At 35.8% G+C, this 12,626-nt stretch overlaps 1 protein-coding gene across 1 annotated transcript in view; it reads left to right on the forward strand.

Moving 5' to 3' along the window:
* The window catches only part of NSUN2 (NOP2/Sun RNA methyltransferase 2), a 38,991-nt gene extending 27,016 nt beyond the window's left edge, over positions 1 to 11,975 (forward strand). Inside the window, exons 13-19 of the mRNA XM_026672518.2 lie at positions 1,035 to 1,189; positions 3,325 to 3,417; positions 4,615 to 4,750; positions 8,327 to 8,401; positions 10,508 to 10,646; positions 11,210 to 11,249; positions 11,479 to 11,975. Coding sequence (XP_026528303.2) covers positions 1,035 to 1,189; positions 3,325 to 3,417; positions 4,615 to 4,750; positions 8,327 to 8,401; positions 10,508 to 10,646; positions 11,210 to 11,249; positions 11,479 to 11,872 — 1,032 coding nt within the window. The 3' untranslated portion in view covers positions 11,873 to 11,975. The remainder of the gene's footprint in view (positions 1 to 1,034; positions 1,190 to 3,324; positions 3,418 to 4,614; positions 4,751 to 8,326; positions 8,402 to 10,507; positions 10,647 to 11,209; positions 11,250 to 11,478) is intronic.
* Positions 11,976 to 12,626: the final 651 nt, after the last annotated feature.

The raw sequence follows: 12,626 nt of genomic DNA on the forward strand, positions 1-12,626 counted from the left end.
TCAACAGATAAAAAGGTCAAATTGCATATTATAGGCAGAATCTCCAATTTCAGTCTAATCAGAACTGTTTCAAGCAACCCATCAGTGGAGAGACTGCAGTGAACCAGTCAAACCCATGACAAAGAAGAAACAGTGCATCTTTGGGAACACTAATGGGGCAATCCAAAGAAATACAAGTAGAATGCAGCCTGGCTAAAAAGGGGGCAAGAAAGATCAAGAACTGGTCAGCATCAGCTGAAAATGAGCTGCATGGTTTTTGGTTGAAATGTCTGACTGGTCTATATTTACTCATTTGCCAAGCACTTTAGCAGTATAGTTCAAGAAGATGAAATTGGAGATTGGTTATCATCTAGCAAAAGTTGCCTGATAATGAAAGATCCAATAAAACGGGCGGCATCAAGTAACTACAAGAAACTTGCAGCATTTTCAGATGCATCTTTTATGCCATGTTGCAAATAAAAAGCACAATGCATTCAGTGAAGTGGAATGTAATCTATGAAAGCTATTCCTATAGTAATTCTTTAAGCCACTGAGATTTTTAACAAACTGTATTCTAGTATTTACACTGGAGAATAGACTGTTTTCACTAAGAATAGATGATTGAATAGATTAGCAAACAAAACCCTAGAATATAGCACCGGTGTGATACTTTTCAAGTTGTTATTATTCCTACTTGAATGATGTTCTTAGCATTTTATTAAAATTATTTCATGCTTAAATGGGCAGGTAAATATTTATCAATGTTGAAATGTTTTTAAATTTTACAAATGTTACAGTTGCTGTCAATTTTCAAATGGTTTTTGTCTTGTTTATTTAAAAAGTTTTCAATAGACTGAAAAACAATATAGATTTTAAACTGAAAGTAAGAATAGGGAAAAGTAATAAAGTGAAAAAGAAATAAAACAAAATAAAAAAATAAAGAAGTCCAATTTTTTTTACCCCCTCTAAGGTTGTATCAATTTTCCAATGTATTTTGGAGATAGCAAACAGAGATGATTTTTCTGGAATTGAAATATTGTTCTGTTTTGGAACAGGTTCAGAATAAGTTGCCTCAGAAGACTGGAGATTTAATGCCTGTAGATGCAGAACAGCATCCTTTAGAAAGTGAAGGTCCTATAATGCAAGATGCAAAAGATGGAGAGACATCAGTAACCAAGAGTGTGGAGAACAAAAAGGATGGAGTTTGTGGGTAAGAAAATGAAAACTAAAGCTGTTGTTATTAACAGAAGTGTGCTGATCTATACTCTAACCCTTTGGGGTAGGAAAATTGTTGGATATCTGAGACATCTAAGGAAAACTCTGAAATCACAATAGATTTCATAGAATTATTGATCTGTTCTTAATGTCTAGCCTTTTGAAAAGAATGTGGTTTTCTGCTAAGAAAATGAAGCATATTTTAAATTCACTTGATGGTGCAATATATGCTATATGTCTGAGAATAATGGCATTAAAACAGCAAGAACTGTGTACAAAACACATACCATAATAATTGGAATTATTTGTTTACCTGGATGTCTATTTGTTTACCTGGATTCTGGCTGATTTCTTATTTGTTAGTCTCTTGCCCATTCCAAAAGAATGCAGAACAAGAGGAATTAAAAAAAATTGCCATTCTTCAGTCTAAAACCCTCCTCTTCAGTTACCCTGGCAATTATTTTCTTTCCATCACCAACTACTCCATAGCATAAGGTAAAGGTGAAGCTTTCTGAATCTCCAAACATTAAACCATATACCAAACAAGTCAACAGTTTGCTTATATTTATAATTTATAATCAATAATTATAGTATTATATAAATTTATAGTATCAGTAATATACATGCTACCCTAGTAAACATACACCCTGTGTAAAAATGGGTCAGGCACAGAACAATAAATATAACAGATTGTAGTAGTGAACATGCCATTGAAAGAAAGTTTCTGGAGTTTCAGTTAAGCTGTGATGGTTGTAAATATGTATGTTGGTCACAGAGTTACTCTTTTATCACTGTTATAACTAGAAACTTCCAAGATAGTCATTAAATGAGGATTACTTATATATGAATATGGCCACTGTCTAAAATAGAACCCTCAGAACATTTCAGTACAGGTAGTCCATGCTTAACAATGGTAATTGTTAAAGAGCTATGGTGGCACAGCAGTTAGAATGTAGTACTGCAGGCTACTTCTACCAGCTGCCAGCAGTTCGGCAGTTCTGGTCTCACCAGGTTCAAGGTTGACTCAGCCTTCCATCCTTCTGAGGTGGGTAAAATGAGGACCCAGATTGTTGGGGGAAAGAGGCTGACTCTGCAAAACGCTTAAAGCATTGTAAAACTGAAAAGCATTGTAAAACGGTATATAAATCTAAGTGCTGTTGCTATTGCTAGTTAGGATTGGCAACTCCATTGCTGGTAGAATCAGTTGTAAAATGTGATGGCATGTGACTGCAGTAACTTACAACAGCAGTTCCAGTTACTGTTGTTAAGCAAATCTCACACAGTTGGTAGGTATGATGTTATGTGGTTGCCATTTTCAACAACCTACTGGCTTCCCTATTTACTTTGCATGTCAGAAACAAATAAATGGCTGTCATGTGACTGCAGGATGCATTTGTTGAAATTGCAGGTAGGTTGTCAAGCTTCCAAACTCCGATCATGTGACTGTAGGAATGCTGCAACTAAAAGAACCATCCATAAGTCTCTGTTTGGTGCCATTGTAACTTTGAGGGGTAACTGAACAAGTAATTGTTAGGCAAGGACTACCTTTACTGCCTTCTACTAAAAGGATGTTTATGAGACTAAAATACGTATCCTTCGATTTCTGCAAGTAATCTGTTATATCGTATTCTTGGAAAAGACATAGTTGACATATATTTCAAAGGACTTTGGATGAAGTGACTCACAAAAATTGAATAAACCGATCTTGTGTAATGTATTTAAATACTCAAGTGTTATGTGAAAGCCATGTTATAATAGAAAAATCTTTAGCAATACTAACTAATCTCAATGTTAAAAAGCTGTTTTGTTCTGCATTTCCTAGGAAATTCCATGGTAATAGACTGCTGACCATGAAAAAAGATATAGTTACCTTGTTGAAACTATATATTATTGGCAATTACCACTCTGAATAACAACAATAAAAATGTTACAACTAGATCTGCTGAATCAAGCAACTTCAATATACTAAGGCTTTTCCATATATGTTTATTATGGAGTATACAGGCCATCCTCTTGATGGCCTGTATACTCCATAATGATGGAATTTGGAAATTGCAGAGAAGAGGGAAGAAAGTTATTTAACAATACCAGAACAATGGTAAGCTATGGACATTTCTGTTTTTCTTGCAGACCTCCACCATCTAAAAAAATGAAGCTTTTTGGATACAAAGAAGATCCATTTGTTTTTCTTCCCGAAGAAGATCCTTTGTTTCCTCCTATTCAGTAAGATGTATTGTTTTTTTATTTTTTGTATAATAGTTTGCTTACTAAGAGCTTATGAATAGCTTTTAACATATTGAAGAAAATAAAGTGGAATGGAACATAAAATATTTGTATATGAAGTGTCTTAATTGGGTGATGTTGGGCCAGTCAAACCTACCTCACAAGATGGTTGTTGGAAAAAAATAGGAAGGAGTACTGTATATGACTTCTTGAACTCCTTGAATGAAAGGCAGATAGAAATCTAATAAATAAGTAGATAGATGTCTGTTGGAAACTGAAAGTAAATTCTAAAGATACATGGTGAGGGGATATGGTTGACATCTAAAGTTGGCTTGATTGTCTTAATATATCTTAAATCAAAATCTCTCAATAGTCCTACTGTTTTTAATTATTTCATAGAAGATCCAGCCTTTTGACTCCTAGGAGGATTTTTTTTAAAAAAAAACAACAGAAACATCAATAAAACATTGAAAGTTTAAAAACCATAATAAAGGACAAACATATAAAACATTGAAAGTTTAAAAAAACCATAATAAAGGACAAACATACAAATGAAATGCCATAAACCCATATTTTTAAAATATATAATTTGTGCTTTTAAAATCCTAAGTGATGATACAAAATTTAAAACATCTAAGTCAATATTTCTGAAAGGATTTTTTAAAAAAAATCATAGCTCTGTATCCAGAGATGCCTTTCTGCTAATAAAAAAGCATCGTTTATTCTAAGAAAAGGCATGGAGAATATGTATCAGATAAGAGCTTCTACTTGGACAAATCTGTTGTTAGATTTCTCTAGCCAGCAAAAGTACCCTTTCTCTAGTGCATTCCATGTATGTAAGACTGCAACATCTGTTACGCAGCTTTCATTATGATTTGGTCCCCATATTTTTACACTGTATTGTAACCTCACCTCATCTCCAGTTTTTGTGGTACCGTGTTTCATATAATAGGATGCTATACTTCATGTTCACTGAATCCAAATAATATGATTTTGAGAACAAAGAAAATGAGTTCCAATAAAATAGAATGTATTTTAGAGCTTATTCTAAATATACTGCATTTACTCATTTAAGTACAGTTGAGTAAGTTCCAGTAAAATATTTTCTGAGGAAAAAAAAAACACCCTACAGAATTGTCTGTGTTGTGTAAAATTGCAATAGGATGATTGTATTTAATACTTGTAAATTATTTTCAGGAACTTTTACGCACTGGATCCTTCATTCCCTAAAATGAATTTGTTAACTCGTACTCAAGAAGGAAAGAAAAGACAGGTGTATATGGTTTCCAAGGAGATACGGGATGTACTGTTAAACAACAGTGAAAAGCTAAAGGTTTGATTTGTATTTATGTTTTCAGTAAAAATCCTTATTCAAAATGCTATTAAGAGAAGTTGAGAATCTTCTCTTGAAAATTGATGTCTTTTGTTACAACTTGATTCAAATGGTGCACTTTCGCTATTAATTTTAGTGCAGTTGTGTAGAAAGGTTTGTCTCAAAATTTGGATTAATCAGTGCCATCGGTTGCACTGTTACCAACAATTTTGATTTTTCATCCACTCTACTGCTAATAGTCCCAGATAGATTCTACATAAAGAGGTATAGTATCACATTATATAAAGGAAGAAAATGTTATCCTGTATATGAATGAAAGAACCAACAGGGCTGCCATTACAGCTTTTTGCCACCTTGCTAAATCAGTCTTCTCTTTACTCATTTCAAGTTGTAATTGGCCCTTTAAGAAGATGCTGCTTGCTCCCAGCAATTCACTTCCAGACAGGACTGGCCAATGAGCAGAGTTACCGAGGAAGAAATAATTAGCATCTGGTAAAGAAACTGTTCTCATCAGGATTACCACAAGTCATCTTTTTGATCCTAGCAATATGCCATTTCTCTGGATTTTGATTGTTTAGTGTACAATTATTCCAGTTGTTCTTTGGGACTATCATTTCTATTTGCTAATTTTTTAAAGACTGATTCAAGTTTTTTATGTCTAATGACAAATTCTTCTTTAAATTCTTGTCAGAAAGACTTCGTTGCATATTTTTTTCTTTAATATCTTCTGGGAATAGACTATTCCCAGGAAAACACGGCACTGATGATATTATTGATTCAAAGTCCTGATGAAATTCCTCAAAAATGTTTCTGAATGCCATTATAAGTTGCTTGTCTTGTTATGTCTCCAATATCAAAAACAGTTTTCTTACATTCCCCAAAATGCATTTATTTTTTTAAATTAATTTCAAAGACTTTATTCCAAATGCAATATTCCAATGTTTTCAGAGCTCTTAATTCATTTAAAATTTTAAAGCCAAAAGTTTGTCTTGCTTTCTGCTGTTTATTTTCAATTTTTAAAAGTTATAGAGATACTTCTTCTTTTTCTCATGTTAATGATTTAAGATACTCACCCATTGCTTTCAGTCTTGTCATTTTGAAGGTGGTGAACTTCTTTAAAGCATAATGGAGCATTTTCCAAAGCGCTTAGGAAGGGAAGTGCAAACTTGATGTCTTTTGGAAGGTTTTGTATTGGAGCTGGAGCAAATACAGGAATTTTCCTTGGCTCCTAGTTCTTCCCGCCAGGGTGGGCAAACTACGGCCCGCGGGCCACATCCGGCCCGTTGGTCTGTCCAATGCGGCCCGCCCTGAAAAAAATTGCTGCCATTGGTCTGTCCAATCCGGCCCGCCCCTGAAAAAAAATCGCTGGGCGTGGCGTATTGCCCTGTGCCGCGTGGCCCCCAAAGCTGCAAAACAGTGCGGAGCGATCTAGGGGTAGGAAAGAAAATTTGCAAAGGCCTCGTGTGGAGTTCGAAATCACCTTGAGTGCGACCTCTCCGAAGGTGAGTCCCCGCCGATCCCCTTTTTTCCGGGGCTTCAGGCTTAAACTTTGCAAAGGCAAAGTTTGCAGGCTGGAGCATCTTCCACCGAGGAGCAGGAAGGTTCCGCCCGGCGGGCGGGCGGGCGGCTGCTTAAACTTTGCTCAGGTGGCACTTTAAAAGCCTGCTCCCAGCACCCGAGCAACTTCCCAGCAACTTTCGGCTTCCTTTAACTTGTGGGCGCTGCGCCTGGCCCCGAGCCGCACAGCAGAGGGGAAGCCTGGCGGACGGGCAAGCTGCTTGGAGGAGGTGACCCGCGGTGCTCCGGCAGCAGCAACAGGCAGTTTCGCCCGGGCTCCGCTCAGGTGTCCGGCTGGGGCTGTCAGGAGTTGCTACCGCCGGCGCAGCTCGTGCGGCTCCAGTCCCGTTGCCTTGGGAAGGAAAAGGCAAAACCAGGAGCCACTGAGCCTGAGCCTCCAGTGCCGCTGCTCCCGTTGCAAAGCACCGCCGCGGCTCTTCCTTTTTGCCCTTCCCTTCCCAAGGCAACGCGGGACTGGAGCGCGGAGCCGCGCCGGCGGTAGCAACTCCTGACTCAGGGGCCTCCGAGTGGAGGGGAAGGAGGAGAAGAGGGGGTGAAGGGTGGGGGGCGATTCCCAAAATCTTGTGCTGACCTGGCCCGTCTGTCAAATTTTAAAAGTCAATGCGCCCCCGAGCCAAAAAGTTTGCCCACCCCTGTTCTACGCCCTGGAGACCACTATTTTTCAGCCTCCTAATGAGAAGCAAATTCATGGCACATAGTTTGGGGGATCTTGCATCCTCTCTTTCTCCAGAGAGGATAGAAGGAGTCAATCTGCTTGTTGGCTCCCTGTTCTTAACTGCAGACATTGGTTCTGCTTTTCCCAGAGCCATCTTCAGTCCACCATTCTTCTCATGAAGATAACTCTGCAAGGCACTGCTTGCCCCTCCTAAAATAAATCAGAAATATTTGAAGGTACAGGAGACAGTTATCTCTATGTCTGGGATAGAGCTCTTACAGGATTAAAATTTCTGCAAAATCTTAGGTCAGTAAGAGTATTTGGCTCAGGGGAGATTCCCCATTATTACACTATTTAAATCTGCATCTCATAGTCTTTAATTCTTGACAGTAACTGTTGTAATCATTCTTGACCTTGAATTCATGCAACTACTGCAGCATTGAATCTGGCATACAGTACTTTAATTCATTTGCTCAATTATTTTTCTTTTCAAACCGTTCTAGTGGAACCATCCTTGAATTTTTGAACTGTTTGGCAAATCTTGGCTTTTTTATTTTATTTTGGGGCAGTCTTTCAGGCAGATGTTGCAACTGCCATTTTATATGAATTGACAAAGAAAAACTTATGTTTAAGGGAGATTTAATTGCCTGTCCACAAAAAATAACAAGTTGGATTATAGATACCAGTCAACTAACAAAGCCCAAGTTTTCCATGCAGCATATTGTGGGATGATTTCTTAAGGGCAGATGTAATACCAGCAGCAGTATATCACTCCTTGATATTTGTTGATAGACCGTTTGATCCCAAAGGCCGCAATATTCAAAATTATTCAGTAAGACTAGTACTACGTTGGATGCTGTTTTTGAAGAAGACGTCCCTTCTTGTGTACTACAGTGACATATTCGCTCCACCTCTGATGAGTACAGTTTACAAATCATCTCTATATGTGATTTATAGAGATTACCAAAAAAAAAGTGTAATTTATCTGTAATTGTGATTCCTTATATGAATGCACAGATGATCACTCAATCTTCTTTTTATCCCAAAACTTTGTCTGCCTTGAGGTTTTATTTTGAGGCATTATACCTTTCTCTGTTTATTTCAATATTTATTATGTTCAATATATATTGAATATAATATTGAATACATATTGAAAATAATCCTTATGTGATTCATGGAACTCTATTAAATGCCTGTTCTACCTCATATCTCACTATCAATATATATTGGTATATTGTTCCACCATTGTTGGTGCTGAGTTCTGCCAAACTGCTTCAAATTACTAATTGGTATTGTAATGCTTAAGTACGCTGAAATATCCTACTTTTTAAAACCTCATGTAGGTTATTAACACAGGAATTAAAGTGTGGTGCCGCAATAATGATGGAGATGGTTGTGCCTTCAGATTAGCACAAGAGGTAAGAATGAATCACATTATTATTACATTTTATTTTTCTATAATCCTCCTGGAAACAACAACAACAACTTGCAATATTTAGATTTGTCCTGTGTTATTACTGCATATGCTTTTATATTCACTTCATTACATTATGTTTGTTTTTACTATTACTCACTTTATTGGTACTTCACCCTTTTGAAGAAACCTAGGGCAACATAACACATGATAGTTGGCAGATATCTTTCTTTTTCTCACATATGAAAGAGCCTTGGAGTTTAACAATTTAAAGTAAAACTTAAAAGTATTCAAGGTAGGTATAATAATCATTCACAGTGTCACAAATAGGAGACCTATTATCATGCTTACTGATGAAGTTTTATTTAGCAGCTTCAAACTGCTAGGTTTTTTTTTTTTTTTGAAGTTACATTGTAATAAATTAATAGTTGAGACAAAAGTACTTATCTATAAACCAAAATGGAATAGGCTTAAGACCTAAAGATTTAAAAATGGCAGTGTTCATTCATTCATTCTTTTAATTTATTATTATATCTTTTGTGTCAAGGATATAAAACAACAATCCTGTGGGGTAAGTTAGGCAGAGGAAAAAATGACTGGCTGAAAGTTCCTCAGTGAGCTCATATGGATGGACCTAAAATATTGTCACTACAATGCTAGTTCATTTCCTTAACCACTACACCATACTACGTTAGAAACCATCAAAAGAATATTTCACTTCCCTGGAACAGTACCTTGAAATAAATAGAAGAGAACTTCATAATAAGATTTCCTGTTCTTTTATTTCATTTAGGGAATTTATTTCAGCATTAACAGTTTTGTGCTATACAGTGGTGTAAAATTTGCATAGATTTGTAGTAGAGTTGAATATCTCTGTTAACAATGCTTAGGTCCATCCGTGCATATGGAAATATTGTTTGGAAGTGCTCTGTTTAGACCAGGACTGAAGTTTAAGTGGCACTGGAGAATATTGCTTCTTTCATCACAAAGAAATTGTAATTGGTTTACAATCACAATTGAGTCCGAAATTTCTGTTGCTCTGCAAGATTTTGGGTTAAATGAATTTGCATCATTTTATGACCTTTCTTGCCATAGTTGTTAAGTGAATCACTGCAGTAGTTAAGTTAATAACATGGTAGTTAATTGAATTTGGCTTCCCTATTGACGTTACTTGTGAAAGATTGCAAAAGGTGGTCACATGACCCTGGGACATTGCAACAGTCATAAATATGAGTCAGTTGCTAAGCTGTTTAATTTTCAATTTTAATTGGGAATACCATGTCTACCTAAATTGCGGTATATTTTTATTGGGGTAGTAGGATTGTTGGAATAGAATGGCAATCTCTTGAAGTTTCTATGTTAGATTTTTTTTTAAAGTATCCTCAGTGTTTATGGCATTAGGAGCTGCTGTGGCGCAGTGGTTAGAGTGCAGTACTGCAAGCTACTTCTGCAGCCAGCTGCCTACAATTTGGCAGTTCAAATCCTACCAGGCTCAAGGTTGACTCAGCCTTCCATCCTTCTGAGGTGGGTAAAATGAGGAGCCAAATTGTTGGGGGAAATATGCTGACTCTGTAAACCACTTAGAGAGGGCTGTAAAGCACTCTAAAACAGTATGTGCTATTGCTATTGGGCTAGAAACCAGGAGAGTGTGAATTGTCCCAACTTAGGTGTGAAGCTAACTGGGTGACATTAGGCCATCACTGTCTTTCAGCCCTAGGAAAAAAGCAGTGCCAAACCACTCCTGAAAAAAAACCTTGACAGGAAACTGCTGGGACAGGCAAATGTACGCATACATGCACGCATATATTATGTATGTATGTATGTGGGTATGTATGTATGTATGTATATGTTTAACATGAAAGTAATACAAGTTTGAGGATGTTTTAATTCACTCTGTAGGGTTAGAAGACTGTACTGTTGATGTAGTCTATTAATTGACTGTATATTTTGTTTCATACTATTGTATTACACAGCCAGAAAGTGTTGAAAGTTCCAGTCTCTTATTATTATATTCCATTCAGTTGCTGAAAATCTTTCCTTAAAAATAGATTTCTGTTTTGAATTTTGAAAGAAATGGCTGCATTTTAAAAACTAAGTCTTTCATTTCCAGGGCATATATACATTGCACCCTTTCATCAGTGCCAGAACTATTAAGGCTGGCATAGAAGATATTAAAATTTTGTTAACTGAAGAAAATCCATTCTTAAGTAGGTTCAGTAATGAATCACGCAGTCAACTGAATGGAATGGGTAAGTGAGCATTCTTGCTAACTAGTACCAGAAGTTATTTGAGATTCAAAATTTGGTTTACGTTGTTTATTTAGTTTTAGAGAAGTTGATTTGTAGCTGGTTACCTTTTTATATTAATAGTGAATGCTGATGCCCATTCATCAGATGGTAACTCTTAAACCTCTCTGGTATCCTTTTTGCTAACTTTACTTTTCGTGTTTTCACTTGGCCAAAATGACTTGTAGCTTGTAGCCATCCATTATTTTTATTTTCTAAGAATGCCTCAGAGACTGATGTTGGGCCCCAACTTACTTTTGGGACTAAAGATAACCCAGTAATCAAGTTCATTGTGTAAATGAGAGCTTGTGAAATTTAGAGATTCCTCTATCTGATGAAGATCACTATCCCAACATTTTTAATACCAGCTCAAGAATATTCATAATTTCCTAACATCTGCTTTGATGGTAGTGTTCAGCAGACTGTATGGAGAATAACTGTGGATCATAGGTTGGATCGCTATGGGTTAATGTAATTTGTATTACAGTAATCTGTTGCTTTAAAACATTACACTCTCTTTGTTTCAGCTATGGGGAGCATTGTCTTGAAATATGAACCAGACCAAAGGTAAGTGACCTCTGTGTTCCATTTATGCAAATTTGTGTGTGGATGTACAGATCCTTTTGAATAGAAACTGAACAGAAATCATAAAAGGATTAATTGAATGCTTTCTAGAAACCCTAATTTCTAGGATCCTAGAACAAACAAGTCATTAGTATTGTTTAAAATTACTGATGAATCATTTGAAGAAAGTAAAACTGAAGTATCAACAGAGTATGCATTTGTCTATTTGTAGCAAACAAGATACCCATCAGTGCTCTGTTTTGCTGTGTGGTTGGCTTGGCAAGACATCCCTTCGTGCCTTCGTGCCCAAGAATGAGCGATTGCATTACCTGAGAATGATGGGGCTTGAGGTATTCAAAGCAAAAAGGAAAGAAGAAAATTTAGAAGGTCAGTTGGAAGCAGCATCTTTAGATACTTCAGGGCAAGTGCTAGAAGAAATGGAATTTGAATGTAAAACCAAAAACATCAATCAATTACCAACAATAATAGAAGATGAATTGAATGGACAGCATGAAAAAATATTGGAAGCTGGCACAGTAGAAAACCTTTCTTCTACTGACAAAGATGAAAATACCAAAAATATGCAAAGCAAAAGTAATGTTGACATTATGGAAAAAAAAGACTAAAAGTCAGTCAGTTTGCATTGACTAATGTGCATTTTTTATAATTATGTACTGCAAAGCATCTAAAAATAATTTTAATAAAGAAAATATTTCAGTTGTTGAGAAATATGGTACACAATTATTTTATAAGTTTTTTCCCAATCTTTTTAATATAAATAGTTTTAACCAAATGAACAACATAATTGCAATCATTTCAGTTAATTTGTTTCTATCAGTGGATTTTGAATCACTAAAATGATATTTGTCATTTTAGATTTATTGATACATTAATATAATTTATAAATATGATTATGATTTTCTTCTGTAATTTGTAATATATTTCTTTGGGAGAGAATTTTATCTTTCATACACTCTTAGTAATTATTATTGTTCCTCTGAATTCATGCAATAAAAATGAACTATGTTGTCAGTATACAGTAGCCTAGATTCAAGCTATATAATTATAACTCCTAAAATTCAGTTTCCATTCAAAATTTATGTATTAGTTTTATATCATTTTCTTTTCCACAAATCTGGATTTTACACCTGACAATTGATTTTAGATTGGGATTTGGAGAAACATCTACATTCTTCCAAATTTTGTGCCAATTTTTTTTATGATTTGTTCCACTAACTTTGGGTTGCCAGGATAGGTTATACAGCTTATATTAAAATTACATGTTTCTGTTTACTCAAATTCATGCTAAGGTTTTTCTACTTGGTTTTGTATCACTTCATGCTATGATTGCCTGGATTTTGTACCACCACAATTAAATGT

Source organism: Notechis scutatus, chromosome 3 (assembly GCF_049901735.1).
Source record: "Notechis scutatus isolate UNSWTSFEM ecotype Mainland chromosome 3, rNotScu1.2, whole genome shotgun sequence".
NCBI lineage: Eukaryota > Metazoa > Chordata > Lepidosauria > Squamata > Elapidae > Notechis > Notechis scutatus.